The following is a 17761-nucleotide window of genomic DNA, read 5'->3' as shown; positions in this document are numbered from 1 at the left end:
CTCGGGAGGGAGGCGGTGGCTGGGACAGGCAGGTTGGACACCTGGGAGGACACCCGGGGACTTCCGCGAAGGAGGAGGGCGCTGGAGCCGTGGCGCGCTCGACCTGGCCGGGCGCAAGCCGCTGGGGACCTCGGCCGAGTGGGCAGGCGGCCGGACCCCATGCGAGTCACCTGCGGCCAGGCCGGGCGTGCGTGTGAGCGCGTGCGCAGACGTCAGCCTCCGAGGCCCGTGCCGCCTTCCGGGCAAGGTGCGCGCGCCCAGCGACCCCGGCCCCACGCGCCCGGACACGCGAAACCGCAGACCGCGGCGCCCCGGAGGCGGTGAAAGGGATGGGCCGGGCCGGGCCGCGGGACCCGCCTCCCATTGGCCGGGCGCCGGGGCGAGGCGGGGCGCCGGGGTGGGGCGGGGCGAGCGGGCTCTGGAGGGCAGACGCTGGCGCTGGGCGGCGGGAGGCGCTGCTCGCGGGGGGCCGAAGGAGCTGGTGGGCGACGCTCGCAGGGGCGCGGGAGGGCGCCTCTGGGACCGCCATCAGGAGCCTGGGGTTCTGCCACCTTTCGGAGGGATCAGCGACCTCTTCGCCCTGTGGGTGACAGTGGGGCATCTTCCTGCGAGAGGGGGAAGGAGGGAGAACCCAGGGCCACACACAAAGTTCTCCTCATCTGGGGACAGGAGGAGGTGAAGGAGGAGGAGCCGGGTTGGTGCTAACTTGGAACTGCGAAACCTTGGGGCGGCGTTCAAGGCCCCCTCCCACACGCGCGCAGAGCAGAGCGCCCTGCTCCTCCTTCAGCTGCTGGCGTCGCCGCGCGGGGAGAAAGAAGCCGTCCCTCCGGCGCGGGGAGAGCTGCAGAGCCGCAGGCAGAGGAGGCGGCCGCGGCCGAGCCCGGCAGCCCGATACCCCCCCCATCCGAGCGACCCCCTTTGGGGCAGGCGGAGAAGGTGGCATAGGCGACCAGGAGGGTTCGCCCACCAGGGACACGCACCCACAGTCACCTCCAAAGGACTCCCCTCCCCGAGTCTCTAGGGGCTGCTCCTTCATCACCGGAGTCGCCCCTACCGCTCTGCCCCCAGCCCCAGAGCCCCAGGCGGGGACCCCCGGATCGGAAGTCCCCAAGCCTCCGGGCACCTGGCTCAGCAGGAGGCCCCCGGCTCGGGGCAGGGCAGGGCCGGCGGCGGCGAGCCGGAGCCCGCCCCCTGCCCGGGCCCCGCTGAGCCCTCGGAGCCTACCCATGGGGCACCTGCCCCTTGTGCCTCCTTGCCCGGCCGCGCCCAGCCCGGCGTCCCGAGCAGCGCAGGGGAGGATCCCCGCGCAGTGACCCGGGAGCCACCACAGACTCTGGGAGGCTCGGCGGCTGGAGCAGCAGGCAGCTCCCCGCAGCTCCCGGCGCTTCCAGGCAGCTCTCCGAGCCGTGCCAGAGGCCCGGCCCGCCATTCCCAGGTAGGAGACTCCCCAACAGAGCTGGGGATCTGGGGGAAGTGGAGCAGCCGGGAAGAAAGGGTAGAGGCTTGAAGGAGGAAAGCTCAGTGATTCCTTAGATAACTAGAGAAAGTGAAATTGGTTGAGCACCTACTATGTGCCGGGATCGTCTGGCAACTTTACGTACCTAGAGAAAATTAAATTCGTTGAGCACCTACTATATATGTCGAACTGAGTGCTATACCCTTTACTTAATCCCAGGAAAGAAAGATTTATTGAGCTTCTACTATGTGCTAGTTTTGGTGCCAGAGGCTTTCCATTTAAAGAGCTGGAGTAATAGCCCATTTAAATAGGAGGAAACTGGGGCTCAGGGAAGACAGTCAACTTCTCCAAACACTCCTGTCCCTTCTGGAGCTGGCTGCAGCCTGCATTACCTGGAGGTGGGGAAGGAAGATTAAGAAGCTCCTTCCTTATCCAGAGTTCTTGAGCTTTTTCTGGGTTGGTGCAGAGTGAGTTTCCTGGATGACTCCCTTCCCAGGAGGGGTTTCCTGTACTTAGCTGTCTTGGAGGGCCCGGAAGGCAGATCTGGAGGCCTCTCTGTGCCCTCCCCTCCCCTTGTCCCCAGCACTGGGAGGATGACAGGGGATGTTGGAAGGTGGGAAGCCAGGCTGGGAGGGAGCAGCCAGGTCAGGAGCCAGTGAATCAGGCCTCCGGTGGTGTCAGAGACAAGATGGGGTCCCTGCAAGATCTGCACCTGCATTCCAGTCCAACCTCACCAGGCTGCTCTAGGCAGCCCCATGGCTGCCAAGATAAAGTGCCACGAAGAAAAGAACCCATCATGTGTTTGGGTTTGCTGCAGGTCAGGAGCTGGGTCAGCCTCCAGACTTATTGGAAGCCCAGGGCCACACGGGGGGTTTATGTCTTACCATTAACAGAGGAATAACCTGAGCCCCAGAAAGCCAAGTCATTTGCCCAGGGCTGCTGGGCTGGCGAGAGGCAAAGCTGGCCTGCCGGAAGCAGATGCCTGCCTACCTTCTACCACCTGAGCTGCCAAGGGTGGTGGGGTTGGCTTTGCCAAGCCCCTGGACTCTCAGAATGGCAGCTGGAAGCCAGTGACGGCAATGTGCGTGTCCAAAGAGGCTGAGTGTGCACTGATGGAGGAGGCATGGGGGTGTGGAGGAGGGGCAGTGCAGTGAAACAGGCTCTGGGGCATACACTGGGAGGACACGTCCAGACTCTTGTCCTGCTGCCTGTGCCCGTGTGACCCCTTCATCTTCCAGGCAGGCCCTGGGAGAGAGGCTCAAGGGAGAAGAAGTGGTGAATCCACAGGTGCACTTGCTCAGAGGTGGCTGGCAGGGCTAGGGGAGAATCCTGGGAGGTGCCTGCCCCCTTTCCGCTCCGCTGCCTGCAGGGAGAGAGGGAGTGAGAATATAATATGTCTCAGGAGTCATCCCCCCGCCTGACGCCAGCTGAGGCTTCACTGAAACAGACAGTGTTTTGGAAAAGACCAGTTTTGGCCAGGGGTGGGTTTTCATAGAGTTAAGAGCCCAGACTTTGGAGCCAAACAGCCTGGTTCTGATCCCAGCCCAGCTAGTCATCTGCTGTGTGAACTGGGGCAAGTGACTTAACCTCTCTGAGCGTCAGTATCCCCATCAGTCAAGTGGGCTGATGGATGCCTTCCTGGCTGTGGTTACTGTGCCCCCAGGATGGCGCCCCCTCATCTCTGCTCTGGGAACTTCCTGGCTTCCTCCTGTCCTCAGAATGGCCCTGTGATGGGGTCACTAGTCACAGTATGCGCATTCAGATACCTGTGCTGCTAGGGGGTCTCTGTTGAATTTCCTGCCTCTCTGCACCTCGTCTCTCTGATTTGCTACTTCCCCTCTCTGATTGCCTGCCTCCTCTCTCTGACTTCCTGAAATCCATTCAGTCACTGCGATTGGACTCTAAATTCCCACAGGGCTCTTCAAACTCATCCCTGTCTGCTCCTTGCTGTGTGAGGTCAGCCTGGCTGAGGATGGAGAAGGGAGAACAGGCTGCAGAGGAGAGATGTGCCCACGAGGGTGCCCATGGTGCCACCTCTGGGGGAAGAGAGGGAAGAAAGATGTGGAGGCAGGAGGCGGAGCCCACAGAGGCACTGTCACCTGGCGTCCAGGTGTCCGGATGTCTCACACAGCCCTACATGGCTCAGGCCATGTGAAGAATCAGTCTTCTCTCAGAGATAAAAACCACAGAGGATTTTTTTTCTCCTTTTTTGCCCACCCTGATTCCCTGTCTCTTATTTCTGACTCCTTGCCTCCTCTGTCTGTCACTTTGCCTCCTCTCTCTGAGTCTTTGCCTCCTCTCTCTGAGTCTTTGCCTCCTCTCTGACTCCCTGCCTCCTCTCTCTGTCTCCCTGCCTCCTCTGTCTGACTCCCTGCCTTCCCTCTCTGCCTCGCTCCCTCCTCTCTCTGACTCCCTGCCTCCTCTCTCTGACTCTCTGCCTCCTCTCTCTGATTCCCTGCCTCTTTGACCCTCTGCCTCCTCTCTTTGACTCCCTGCCTCCTCTCTCTGATTCCCTGCCTCTTTGACCCTCTGCCTCCTCTCTTTGACTCCCTGCCTCCTCTCTCTGATTCTCTGCCTCTTTGACTCCCTGCCTCCTCTCTCTGACTCCCTGAAGCTCATTCAGTCATTGCTATCAGCTCGTCTGTACCAAGCTCTAGGCTGGAGGCTGGGCAGGGTAGTGATGGAGACAAATACTATCCCTGGGAGCTTCTGGCCCCTTTCCCATCCTGTTTAGACAGAAGTGACCACCAGCAGAGTCAAGCTGTCTGCAGAAGGACTTGGGGAGGGGGCTGTCATGGGGTAGGGCTTCTTTCCCCCCATCTCTGCTGAAGGCCCAGGCTGGCTGAGACAGCCCTGGCAGAGACTGAGAAGGGCTCCCTGCTGTGGTCTGGCAGACCCCTCTCCACCCTCCTCTCTCTCATTTCCTGCCTCCCACACGTATGCCCTGGGCACCTCATCAGGGCTGCCCTAGAGGAAGGCCTTCCTTAGCACAGCCCCTGGGCCAGTCAGGTGGTTGAGGCTGAGGAGAGAAGGTCCCAGAGGGGGGCTTCAGGCAAACCCAAAGACAGAGCCATTTGCCATTTGATGAATGCACACACCATTTATTGAGCCCCTGCTATGTTCATGGCATGGCAGTTTTGTGGGACAAATTCAAAGACAGCTTTAGTTGGGAGCTGGGTGGGGGACGTGGGGGTCTTAGGCTTGAACTACTGCCCAGGCTCCCTTGTTAACCAAGCAGGCTAGTCACGTAGCCTTCTGAGCTCGGGGCAGACCACCTGGGATCAAACCTCTCCTCTGCTGGTTACTGGCTGTGCAACTGTAAGCAAGTAATTTAACCTCTCTGTGCCTCAGTTTCCTCATCTGTAAATTGGAGAATAACACCACCTGCTTTCTGGGGTTATGAAGGGAGAAATAGGTTAACATGTGTGCAGCACTTAGAACACTCTGGCATATTTTAGCTGCAAAATGAATGCCAGCTATGATTATGTCTATACTTAGTGCGGGGCTTGGCACACTGCATGGGCTCAAGTGGCAGCAGTTGTTGTCCTTGTGGCTGCAGGCCTGGGGTCCGCCGTGTGCTGAGCTGGCTTATTGTGCATGTCCCTTTGTGATTCATTCATCAAAGTCACATTGGTAGCTTAGAATTGACCATGGTGGGAGCATTTATGCCATGGAAATTGGCAAATACCACCAATTAGGGCTTTTAACAAAGGTATTTTTGAAAGCCGGTTTCCTGCACAGAGGCTGGTAGTTGGGCAGATCCAGATGTGTGCCAGGGACTCACACGCAGGCAATCTCTCCATCTCCAGTGGCCATCTCAGACCTTAGCATCATGATAGCCAGGAAGCGATGGTGTTGGAAAGCGCCTTGGGTCAATGGGCGAGGCACTCAAGGAAACCGACTTGGGGCATCCCGGGGTGGGGACTGAGTTGGGGCACATACAGCCCTTTGTGTGAATTTAAAAACAATACCTCTTCCTCTACACAAGATGCGCCTTCCTCTGGGATACAGCCCCCACCTCTGGGATGCAGCCCCCACTTGCCCACCCAGCCATGTGCCTTGTGCAGTGCCCAACCTGCACAACCTGTGGCAGCCTGTGGAAGACCGAGGGGATTGATATTTCAGCAGGCCTGTGGCCATTTGCAGTTCAGGGGCTGGAAAACTCTCATCTGGAGAGGGGAGGGATTCCTGCTAGGGTGGGGAGATCAGAGAGGCCTTCAGAGAGCAGGTGGCACTTGAGCCAGACCCTGAAACATAAGGGGAAGAGGGTGTTCTGCAGAGGGGTGGCATGAGCAAAGGAGTGGAGGCTGGTCTCAGCAGAGCTCAAACTGACTAGGGTGACTGGGGTCAGGGGTTCTGGGGCGGGGATTCTGGTGGGCGCTGAGGTAGGAAAGGAGGGAGGGCTGGGCTGCGAAGAGCCTTTGGGGTGAGCCTGGTGGAGCCTGCGGGTTTGCTTATATGAGAGCTTGGATCCATGTCGGCCTCTTTCATGAGGTCAAGAGGTTCCCATAGAAAGCTCTGGGTTTGCCCCAGAATCATAACCCTTGGAGGTAGGAGGGAAGCTTGAGCCAGCCATGGGTCATTCCCCATTCCGCATTCTCTACTCCGGGCCTCTGGGTCTCCTGGAGGCAAGTAAACACCTAGGGCCTGGGAGGCAAAAATATCCGGGCAGGTCATGGAGCGGAGGGAGCCCGCCAGATGCAGAGCACAGGTCTAAAGGTGGGTCCTCCTGAGGTGGCTGCAGGAGCAACCCCAGGCATCGGGCTTGGAGCATGTGGTATGGACATAGCCTTCCCTTCTTCCCAGGAGGGCTGAATGGCCACAGAACCACCCCTGCCCCAGGCTTAAGCAATGCATGCTAGTGCCTTCCCCATGTCTTATCCTAGAATCACAGGCTCCCGGAAAGCCAGATGGATGAACCAGGCAAAGAACGGATTCTCACGATAGATACCATTTTTGAGATTTCACCACGTGCCGAGCCCTTTGCAACAGCTCTATGAATTGGGCTCATTTTGTAGACGAGAAAAGTGACTTCTAGAGAGGTTAAGCTACTTGCCCAAGATCAGTAGCTAGAGGCAAGGCAAGGATTCAAATCCCAGGAATCCGGTGTTTGCATAAACGAAAGGATGAATGAACGGACGTTGAGTGAGTGAGTGAATGAAGGAAGGAGTAAAGGAGACGGCATGAATGAATGAGAGGGTAGAACTCCAAGGCCCCTTAGAACCTCGTCTGATGTTCCCATTTTACAGACAGAAAACAGACCTAGACAGAGGCCCCAGAGAGGAGGTCAAGGCATCTAACAAGAGGTGGCAGGGCCAGGTTGGGGGTCCCCTGATGCCTGCTATTCTCGCTTTGTCACAGCCCCGAGCCATGATGAAGACTTTGTCCAGCGGGAACTGCACACTCAGTGTGCCCGCCAAAAACTCATACCGCATGGTGGTGCTGGGCGCCTCTCGGGTAGGCAAGAGCTCCATCGTGTCTCGCTTCCTCAATGGCCGCTTCGAGGACCAGTACACACCCACCATCGAGGACTTCCACCGCAAGGTGTACAACATCCGCGGCGACATGTACCAGCTCGACATCCTGGATACCTCTGGCAACCACCCCTTCCCTGCCATGCGCAGGCTCTCCATCCTCACAGGTGAGGCCCACTGGTGCCTGGGCTGGGGTGGCAGGGCCAGGGCATGGGTGCAGAGTGTGCTGGGCACTTGGCAGTTTGCATAGTACTTGCATAGCCATCGTCTGAGACAGGCGTCATCCTTGCACAATGAGGCTCAGAGAGGTTTTGCCACGTGCTGGAACTAGTGATGAAGTCAGGGGCCCCGATTCCATTCTGTTAGTCTCCGGATCGATTACTTATGGCTGTTGCGGCCGCCTTCCAGATCAGGAGCTGATACCAGCATGCCCCAGGGATGTTCCTTTCTAGGGAACAGAATGATGCCCTGGCTGCTGCTTTCCTTCTCTGGGAGATGACCCACCAGAGCTCCGGGGCCCACGGTCAGTCCACGGGGCTCAAGTCTCCCACACCCCAGGCTTTTGCCATCTCCTAGAGAGGTAAGGGCTGGACCCAGGCAGTGATCACCAAAGGGAAGGGGGCTTGGTCATAGTCATAGTGTTGGTGATGGTAGTAGCTGACACTTATCAGAAGCTATGGGCCTGGCCCTGTTCTTAGAGCTTGGCATGTAGTTTTGTTTTTTTTTTTTTTTTTTTGAGACGGAGTCTCGCTGTGTCACCCAGGCTGGAGTGCAGTGGCGCGATCTCGGCTCACTGCAACCTCCGCCTCCCAGGTTCAAGCGATTCTCCTGCCTCAGTCCCCCAAGTAGCTGGGACTACAGGCACGTGCCACCATGCCCGGCTAATTTTTTGTATTTTTAGTAGAGACGGGATTTCACCGTGTTAGCCAGGATGGTCTCAATCTCCTGACCTCGTGATCTGCCTACCTCAGCCTCCCAAAGTGCTGAGATTACAGGCGTGAGACACCGCGGCCAACCAGCATGTAGTTATTTAACCCTCACAGTAAATAGTTATTCATTCCCTTTTTACAAGTGGGGAAACTGAAGCCCAGAGAGGTTAAGTAACTCACTCCAGTGGTGGCACAGCTCGTAAAGGCAGTCTGCTTTTGTGCTTTCAGACAAAGCCCTACCACAGCCTCTCAGCCCTGCTGGGAAGGGTGAGGAGGGACAGGGAGGTTGGGGGGAAGAAGGGGTGAATGGAGCTGAGGGGCTGTGCCCTCGTTTACACTGCATTAGCATGGTAGCTAAGAGGACAAGCCCGGGACCCAGCACCTGGGTCTGAGTCCTGGTTCCGCTGCTTCCCGGCTTTGTACCTTGAGGCAAGGGATTTTATCTCTTTGTGTCTCAGCACTGTCATCTGTAAAACTGCACCACATCAACACTCATCCTAAAGGGACCGTGAGAATTAAATGAATGAATATATGTAAGGCGCTTGGTGAGCAGACAGTAAGTGCACAATAAATCCCCAAGTCTTCTGTTGAGTCAGCATTTGCAGTGGGCCTGCTCTGGGTTACACAATCATTTCCCAAGTCATGCCCCTCAAGTTGCTGAGCAGGGATAAGAGAAGGAGTGAGCAGGCAACTCTCTGGGCATCATTAAGATAATCCCCAACTGAGATACTTCTATACAGAGAAACACATGCCATGCCCAGCCCTGCCGCCGCCTCGAGGCCAAGACTGAGGCTGTGGGGTGGCCCCCCCTTGAGTGCTTTCTCTTCCAGGCTGGCTTTTCGGAGCATCTGACCCAGACAGCAGTCAAGCTCTCCGCTCCACCCCGAGTTTTGGAGAAGGGGCATGTAGATAGGAGAGCCCTGGGTCGACCTGTGTTCGAATCCTCCCTGGGCCTCTTGGCTTAAATGTGTGACCAGAGGCACATGCATCCTGTCTGAGTCAGCCTCCCCAGCCACACAGTGGACTTAACCTCATACCCCACAGGGAGGCCGTGAGGACTGCAAGAAGGCTTGTGGCGGGAGCTTCCAGCATGTCATGGGTATTGCATTGGTGTCAGCCCTCCCAGCCTTGGGGAGGGGACTGGGAACCCACTGCTATGAATAAGGCTAATGACAGAGGGAAGGAGAGGGGAGATGTAGAGAGGAAGCACATGCATATTTTCCGCATTAATTTTCAGTGACACAAGTAATACACAAACACACCCTCCTGCAAACGCTATAGATAAAGCTAATGCCCCTTTGACCCATGTCCCCAATCCCATGGCTCACCCTTCCCCAGAGGTGGCCACCCTGGCAGTTTGGCATGGAGCCTTCCGGGCCTCTGTGACTACACTGGCATTCGTATTTGTATCCCCACAATGGAGAGTATTTTTGTCTGTCTCTTTTTTATGGCGCATATCATTCTGAGCACATCTGTCTGATGCTTGTTTTTTTTCACACACCAACCCGTGCCTCATTTTCCAACCTGGTGGAACCTCATTTTTTCAACCTCATTTTCCTGCTGCTCAGGAAATTCTGAAAGCCATTAATTCCACTGCCAGCTCTTCTTCCAGCTGCCAGACGGGCTGATCTCTGATGCTTGGCATCGCAGTCTCGCATTTGAATATGTCAAGGCCGCGAGTCCTCAGGGGCCCCGGATTAGCCTAATGGGATGGGATTTGGCATCCCAAGCAGGAAGAGTTGCCAAGCTGATGCTGCCTCGCAAGTGCCTTTCAGAAGAGCCCACACGGCAGTTCCCTCCATCACCTCCTATCCATTCAGCCTGCCTTGGTGAACACTGACTGTGTGCCAGGCCCTGGGGAGACCAGGACGAGTGGGTGATGGAACGCTTCTCTGTGCCCGAGCTCACTGTTTGGAGCACACCCTTGACCTGGACACCATTCTGAATGTGCCATGTGCCATTAAGTGGGGGCAAATGATGTGCTCTGGGGGTGCAGAGGAAGGCGGCAGCCGTTCTGCCAGAAGCTGGAACTGCTTGCTTTTCAAGAATTTGGGTCAATTGTTGATTCTTCTGGGCCTCAGTTTCCTTATCTGTGAGACAGGGATCTTGTCATACCACAAGGCTATCAAGAGTTTGAGCAAAAGTGGTTGGACGCAGTGGCTCACGCTGGTAATCCCAGCTCTTTGGGAGGCCGAGGTGGGCAGATCTTTTGAGGTCAGGAGTTCGAGACCAGCCTGGCTAACACGGTGAAACCCCGTCTCTACTAAAAATACAAAAATTTAGCCAGGTATGGTGACGGGTGCCTGTAATCCCAGTTACTCGGGAGGCTGAGGCAGGACAATCGCTTGAACCGAGGAGGCGGAGGTTGCTGTGAGCTGAGATTGTGCCATTGCATTCCAGGCAGGGCAACAAGAGTGAAACTCTGTCTCAAAAATAATAAATAAATAAATAAATAATAGCCAGTCATGGTGACAGGCGCCTGTAATCCCAGCTGCTCCAGAAGCTGAGGCAGGAGAATCACTTAAATCCAGGATGTGGAAGTTGCAGTGAGCCAAGATCACACCACTGCACTCCAGCCTGGGCCACAGAGAAAGACTCAGTCTCAAAAAAAAAAAAAAAGTTTAAGCAAAAGTGAGGAAGGTGCTTATTAAGAGCTGGAAATCAGGATGGAGGCACCAGTCCAGACGGCTTCCCCACTGCCCCACCGTCTCCACAGCAGCCCCTGTTTCAGATTCACAACCCTGCCTTGAGTGATGCAGTGAGTTATCCTGGAGGCAGGTGGGCCTTGGAGGCCAGGGCTTGCTTTTTCATCCCATGATTTATTTGAGAAGCAGAGAGCACCTACCGGGTGCCAGGCACGAGCTAGGTGAGGACAGAATCAGGTAGAAATCTCAGCCTAGCCACACAGAAGCTGTGTGATCTTGGGCAGGCTGCATACCCTTTCTGAGCCTCAGTTTGCTCACCTGTAACGCAAAGGTAACAAAATCTCCTTGACAGAGGTGTAGTGAGGAATCAAGAGAACAATGGGCCTGGAGGATACACCCAGTGCTTGGCCCCCAGTAGGCCCTCATTCTCATCATTACTGACACCTGAGGTCATTGAGCATGTGCCGCTGTCCATTCATTATCTTGCATAACTCTCAAAATTATCCTGCAAGGTAATATTTCATCTCCATGAAACAGAGAAACTGAGGTTACAGAGGTTTCATGATCTGCCCAAGTCTGCTGGCAGCTAAGCGGATGAGGCCAGATGCAAACTAGGCACTGAGCAAGACAGACAGGACCCCTGCTGTCATAGAAATAATTTTTATTATCCTCTGAACACAGTCCACACAAGACACCCACCACTCTCCAGCCCTGCAAAGAAATGTGAAGTGAATTAACTGTATTTGAACCAAGTGGTCCACGTGTTAGCTATGCGACTGTGAACAGGGGCTTCAACCCTCTCAGCCTCAGTTTCCTGTCCTGGAAAATGGGGAGAATAATCGCAGCTACCCCAAAGAGTCGCTGTGTAGGTTAAATCAGTTACGCCGCATAACTGCTTCAGGGCACCTGTGATTCCCAGCTGTTAGGGCTGATGTTCTGTGGCCAGAGGAGGGCAGGGGTCGCAGCTGGCCGGTGAACTCACTACCTGGGCTCTCTGCCTGCAGGGGATGTCTTCATCCTGGTATTCAGCCTGGATAACCGGGAGTCCTTCGATGAGGTCAAGCGCCTCCAGAAGCAGATCCTGGAGGTCAAGTCCTGCCTGAAGAACAAGACCAAGGAGGCGGCGGAGCTGCCCATGGTCATCTGTGGCAACAAGAACGACCACGGCGAGCTCTGCCGCCAGGTGCCCACCACCGAGGCCGAGCTGCTGGTGTCGGGTGACGAGAACTGCGCCTACTTCGAGGTGTCGGCCAAGAAGAACACCAACGTGGACGAGATGTTCTACGTGCTCTTCAGCATGGCCAAGCTGCCGCACGAGATGAGCCCCGCCCTGCATCGCAAGATCTCCGTGCAGTACGGTGACGCCTTCCACCCCAGGCCCTTCTGCATGCGCCGCGTCAAGGAGATGGACGCCTATGGCATGGTCTCGCCCTTCGCCCGCCGCCCCAGCGTCAACAGTGACCTCAAGTACATCAAGGCCAAGGTCCTTCGGGAAGGCCAGGCCCGTGAGAGGGACAAGTGCACCATCCAGTGAGCGAGGGATGCTGGGGCGGGGCTTGGCCAGTGCCTTCAGGGAGGTGGCCCCAGATGCCCGCTGTGCGCATCCCCCCACCGAGGGCCCGGCAGCACCAGACACCAGACTGGAGGCACCAGGCTGGAGGCCCCCGGGCGCTGGCCTCCGCACATTCGTCTGCCTTCTCACAGCTTTCCTGAGTCCCCTTGTCCACAGCTCCTTGGTGGTTTCAGCTCCTCTGTGGGAGGACACATCTCTGCAGTCTCAAGAGTTACGGAGAGACTCAAGTTACACCTTCCTCTCCTGGGGTTGGAAGAAATGTTGATGCCAGAGGGGTGAGGATTGCTGCGTCATATGGAGCCTCCTGGGACAAGTCTCAGGATGGAAAGGACACAGCAGGCCAGATGAGAAAGGTCTCCTCTCTCCGGGCATAACACCCAGCTTGGTTTGGGTGGCAGCTGGGAGAAATTCTCTCCCAGCCCTGCAACTCCTACGCTCTGGTTCAGCTGCCTCTGCACCCCCTCCCACCCCCAGCACACACACAAGTTGGCCCCCAGCTGCCCCTGACATTGAGCCAGTGGCGTCTGTGTGTTTGAAGGGGGCGTGGCCACACCTCCTAGACCACGCCCACCTCCTGACCGCGTTCCTCAGCCTCCTCTCCCAGGTCCCTCCGCCCGACAGTTGTGCTTTGTTGTGGTTGCAGCTGTTTTCGTGTCATGTATAGTAGTAGAAATGGAAATCATTGTACTGTAAAAGCCTAGTGACTCCCTCCTTGGCCAGGCCCTCACCCAGTTCAGATCCACGGCCTCCACTGGGGACGCCTTCCTCCTCTGCTCCCAAACAGGGTTTCCATGGCCTGTTTGCAGCTAAACATTGACCTCCGCCATTGAGCTCCACGGTTTACAGACAATTGCACAAGCGTGGGGTGGGCAGGCCAGGACTGCTTTTTTTTAATGCTCCCATTTCATGGAGGATACCACCGAGACTCGGAGGGGACATGATGAGCCCCAGACCCCACCCTTGTCCCCTAGCAAATTCAGGGTACAGCTCCACCTAGAACCAGGCTGTCCTCTACTGTGCTCGTTCCTCAAGCATTTATTAAGCACCTACTGGGTGCTGGGTTCACTGTGTCCTAGGAAACCAAGAGGATCCCCAGCCCTGGCCTCTGCCCGCCCCTGCTGCCCCACCACCTTCTGCACACACAGCGGTGGGGAGGCAGGGAGGAGCAGCTGGGACCCAGAACTGAGCCTGGGAGGGGTCCGGCAGAAAAGCTCAGGGCGAGTCTTCTCCTTGTGCCCGGGATTGGGCCATGCTGGGTACCACCATGTACTCAGGCATGGTGGGTTTTGAACCCATAAACCAAAGGCCCTTGTCATCAGCTCTTAACAAGTGTATTTTGTATTTTAATCTCTCTAAACATATTGAAGTTTTAGGGCCCTAAGGAACCTTAGCGATCATCCAATGGGTCTTTCTGAGGTTCAGAGAGGGTAAGTAACTTCCACCAGGTCACACAGCAAGTCTGTGGGTGGCAGAAGCAAGCTAGCGCTGGGCATTCAGTACATACCACGATGTGCCCCTTCTCTTGATGCTTGGCCCCTGGGGCCTTCAGGGCTTTGGGACATCTTGTCCTCAACCCTCTCCCTACATCAGTCTGTGAGGGTCCCTGTAGATATTGTGTACACCATGCCCATGTATATACAAGTACACACAGATGTACACACAGATGTACACATGCTCCGGCCCCAGCTCTGCATACCTGCACCTGCACCCCAGCCTTGGCCCCTGCCTGCGTCTGTGCTCAAAGCAGCAGCTCCAACCCTGCCTCTGTCCCCTTCCCAACCCCCTGCCTGAGCCTTCTGAGCAGACCAGGTACCTTGGCTGCACCGGTGTGTGGCCCGCTCTCACCCAGGCACAGCCCCACCGCCATGGATCTCCGTGTACACTATCAATAAAAGTGGGTTTGTTACAAAGCTGTGTCCTTGCCCATGTGTATTTTTTGTATTTCCAAGAGGAGGTGTGCCCCCTCTCCGACCAAAGCTGGCCTTTCCCTCCCAAAATGCACCTGCCATGTGCCCTGGCCCTGAGGGTCAGCACTGAGTCCTCCTTCAAGTTTAAGTGTGGGGGGAGGGGGATAAGACCCCCAGATGGAAGGTGATGCCCTCCTTCAGCCTGGCCCTCCTGGGTCCTCTGGGTGTGTGTACTGAGGTGTCTGTGTCCACACAGGAGGGGCCCCTGTGGACCATTAGCTCCAGGAGGTTCTCCGTGTCTGAGTTCTTCGTGGTTCCTGTACAGCAGCAATTTCACCCCCAGGGGACAGTTGGCAATCTCTGGAAACCTTTTCCAAGCCTGGGGCTGGGGCTGCTACTCTCATCTGGTGGGTGGAGGCCAGGGACACCATTCAGTATCCTCCAACGCACAGGCTGCCCCTCTACCCCCACCCCACTGAGAATTATCTGGCCTCAAATGCCAAGCGTGGGCAGCCTTACTTAGACTCACCCCAGAGGCCAGGACACGGCCCCCACCTGCGTGTGGTGGATTTGTTGGACTACATTCTGGACGGAACCCAGTACACACCGGGCTCACAGCTTGAGCCTTCCTGTGAAATGAGACAGGATGTGGGTGGGGATGGCAAGTGGAGGCTGAGGGAGAAGGTCTGGGCCCTGACCAACACTGAACATGCCCCCTGGGACTGAGAGGCTTCCCTGGGCAGAGGGAAAGGAGGAAGTCAGTGAGGGTCCACTGTGTGTTTTCCCTGGCAGGTCTCATGTCATCCTATCACCCAGCCCTGAGGGAAGCCCACTCATGTTCACCCCATCTGAGCATTTAGGCTCAGAGAGCTCAATATCTTGTCCAAGATGGCACAGCTGGTGAAGTGGCAGATCAGGGATTCAGCACCAGGGGCTGTCTGATCTCCGTCTGGCTGAAGAAAGATTTTGCATCTGGGAGGTGGAAACAATCTGTTTTTTTGATCAGCAAATGCCACCAGCAGGATCAGGGAGCCAGGCCCTAAAGGAAGTCAAGAGACAGGCAGTGTAAGGTCCATTGGGAATCACATTGTCCATTGGGAAGCCACAACCTCTGCACAGACATTCACAAAACAAACAGAGCCAGGCTGTGGTGGAGGCAAGACCAAGCAAGTCCGTAGTGTGGGGAGCTGGAGAATTCCCAGCCTCTGCCTACCCGGGGGCCCCGCTCCCAGCCTCTGCATATCTGGGGGCCCGGCTTTCAGCCTCTGCCTACCTGGGGGACCCTGCTTCTAGTCTCTGCCTACCTGGGGGTTCGGCTCCTAACCTCTGCCTACCTGGGGCCCGTCTCCCAGCTTCTGATAATCTAGCAGCCCAGCTCCCCTCTAATCCTTTGCCCACACCAGCCACAGAAGGTCAGTGTGGGAGGCATGTCCCTAGGACACTTTCTAGGTCCTGGTTTTCATACACACGAAGCATGGAGGCGAACGCTACCTTCTGCATCACTGTCAGCGCTGCACCATAACAAGGGTGCTGGTGCACAGAGCCAGGCCTCCACGGTGTCCTGCTGGAGCCCAGCCTGCTACTGCCACTCCCTTTCTCTTTGTGGGTCTGCAAATAAGTCTTGTCCCCTCCCAAGCCTCCTTTTCTTAATGAGTAAATGGGAGGCAGGAGGAAGGCATCGGGACCAGATACACACCAACAGCCTCTCGCAGCCCTGATGGTCTCTGCTAGAAGGAATTAATATTCCTATTGCATAACTCACAACATTCCAATCATCACCAAACAGAACACGCTCGCCCCAGCCCCAGCTCTAGCCCCACTCCTTGTTCCCTGCATCCCACAGTCCTTGCCCTGGAACGGGGTTGACAGCGACAGGCTGCCGCAGAGGAGAAAGACACTTGTCTTCTTAGCCCTGGGACAGGGGTAGGATAAGATTGTAGGAAAATTCCCTTCATGGTGAGACCATTTAGAGCCAAGCCCAGGATAGCCGGCTAATCCCCCGACCCTAGGAAGGGAGCACTGGGAACATGATTTCAAAGAATTCTGTGCTGTGAACTCTAAGTACTTGTTCTGTTCCGCCTCCCTGAACCTGTCACTTACTTGAAAGAAAAACTTCAGTCTGCATCACGGTTTGGTGGGGGCTGATGGGAGGCCTGCCAGGGGCTCAGAAGTGAAGGCTGCCGGGAATGGGGGAAGGGAAAAGGAGACGACCTTTGCGAAGAACTTAATCTGTGCCAAGCACTGTGCTGAGCCTTTTACCTGCATCCTCTCGTTGAATCCTCATGGCAGAGCTAGCTGGAATCCCTTTTTGGATAAGAGAGAATGGAGTTCAGAGAGGTAAAGTCACTTGTCCAAAGTTGCACAGCCAGGAAGGAGCAGAGCTGGATGAGAAACCATGTCCGAATCGGGTCTGCAAAAAAACATTTTTGTCTCCAGGGCTTTTATAACTGAGCCAGCTGAGGAGTTGCTCTCTAGCGAGAGACTCCAGTGAGTTGGGGTGCAGTGTCTGGATGTGGTTCAGGGAACTCAGAAAATGGGGTGCTCTTCTGCCCACAATAAAAGGCTGAGCTACTGTCACAAGAGAAGAACCCAACTTCTTTTTCATGGCAAAGTCACTCTGCTCCACCTGGTCACTCAGGCACCCAGGTTTCTTCCTTCTTCAGGTTATTCCATCTCTAGGACCTTGTCACCACCTGCACGGTTGAAGCCACTGTAACATTCAGGTTCAACCGAAGGGATAGGGGAAGAGAGTGTGGAAGAGGTACACCTACTGTTTTCAGGGCCATGGACTCATCACTTCCACTTTCTAGCAAAAAGCCCAGCTTTTTTCTGGCTAGAGTCCAGCTGTGTGACTGTACCTACCTATGAGAAGGCCTGAGAGATGCAGTCCTTTGCTAGGTGGCCCCATGCCCAGCGGTGACTCCACTGTGGAAAAGAGGAGGAGAGATCTGGTTGGCCAGCCAGTTTTCTCCAAGCAGCCATCCTAATGCAGTGGGCCAGCCTCGGGACACCACGGGCGGTCTGACTTCAAACAAGCTCCACTTAGCAGATGAAATGAGAAAGCAGCTCTAGGCTCCCAAGGCTGCTTTAAATTGGCTCTGAGCAGGCCGAGTGAGGTGGCTCACGCCTGTAATCCCAGCACTTTGGGAGGCCGAGGCGGGCGGATCACCTGAAGTCGGGAGTTCGAGCCCAGCCTGACCAACATGGAGAAACCTCATCTCTACTAAAAATACAAAATTAACCAAGCATGGTGGCGCATGCCTGTAATTCCAGCTACTCAGGAGGCTGAGGCAGGAGAATCGCTTGAATCCGGGAGGTGGAGGTTGCAGTGAGCCGTGATCATGCCATTGCACTCCAGCCTGGGCAACAAGAGCGAAACTCCGTCTCAAAAATAAACAAATAAATAAAAAATAAAAATAACTGGCTCTGAGCACTTATTCACATCCAACCTCCATCCCCAGATGAAAACTTAGACTATCCCACGATTTTTCTCATCTCTCTTGGAAAACAGAATATACCATAGGCATTTTAAGTAGTAAGTACAGTCTCAACTAAAATTCCTTGGCCAGTGTGATCATCAATTTCCAGTCTTCATTCAAAAGAGCTTTCCTCCCTCGCCCAGCGGTGGTCTACTGCACACAAAAAGCTGGAGACTCGGGAAGAGAAGGGTGGATAGTTCACTTTTCTCACTTGCCTTCTCTCTCTTTAGCTACTTCTGGTTCCTCTCTCCTCCATTCTTGGGAGGTGGGTTTGGGGGTAGAGGGAGAAGAGGCTGAG

The 17761-nt window shown here is 55.7% G+C and overlaps 1 protein-coding gene across 2 annotated transcripts; it reads left to right on the top strand.

The window, feature by feature from the left end:
- Positions 1 to 288: 288 nt before the first annotated feature.
- On the top strand, positions 289 to 13987 carry RASD2 (RASD family member 2). 2 transcript variants are annotated; one of them, XM_032138832.2, is made up of 3 exons: positions 289 to 1435; positions 6818 to 7097; positions 11509 to 13987. In XM_032138832.2, exons 2-3 carry the CDS (start codon positions 6827 to 6829, stop codon positions 12036 to 12038), a joined length of 801 nt encoding a protein of 266 aa, XP_031994723.1. In that variant the 5' UTR covers positions 289 to 1435; positions 6818 to 6826; the 3' UTR covers positions 12039 to 13987. The 2 variants fall into 2 exon arrangements, with proteins under 2 accessions (XP_031994723.1, XP_058287344.1); XM_058431361.1 differs by lacking the exon at positions 289 to 1435 and having other exon boundaries at positions 6791 to 7097.
- The last annotated feature ends 3774 nt before the right edge of the window (positions 13988 to 17761 follow it).

Source organism: Hylobates moloch, unplaced genomic scaffold (assembly GCF_009828535.3).
Source record: "Hylobates moloch isolate HMO894 unplaced genomic scaffold, HMol_V3 SCAFFOLD_19, whole genome shotgun sequence".
NCBI classification, from domain to species: domain Eukaryota; kingdom Metazoa; phylum Chordata; class Mammalia; order Primates; family Hylobatidae; genus Hylobates; species Hylobates moloch.
Note: the sequence above shows the minus strand (reverse complement) of the source record. Positions and strands in the feature narration are given on the sequence as shown.

Excerpts from the sequence above, each read along its gene's own strand:
- RASD2 (XM_058431361.1), top strand. The coding sequence starts at position 6,791 with ATGCCTGCTATTCTCGCTTTGTCACAGCCCCGAGCCATGATGAAGACT. Across the intron at positions 7,098-11,508 it reads CAGGCTCTCCATCCTCACAG|GGGATGTCTTCATCCTGGTA; the intron begins GTGAGGCCCACT and ends CTCTGCCTGCAG.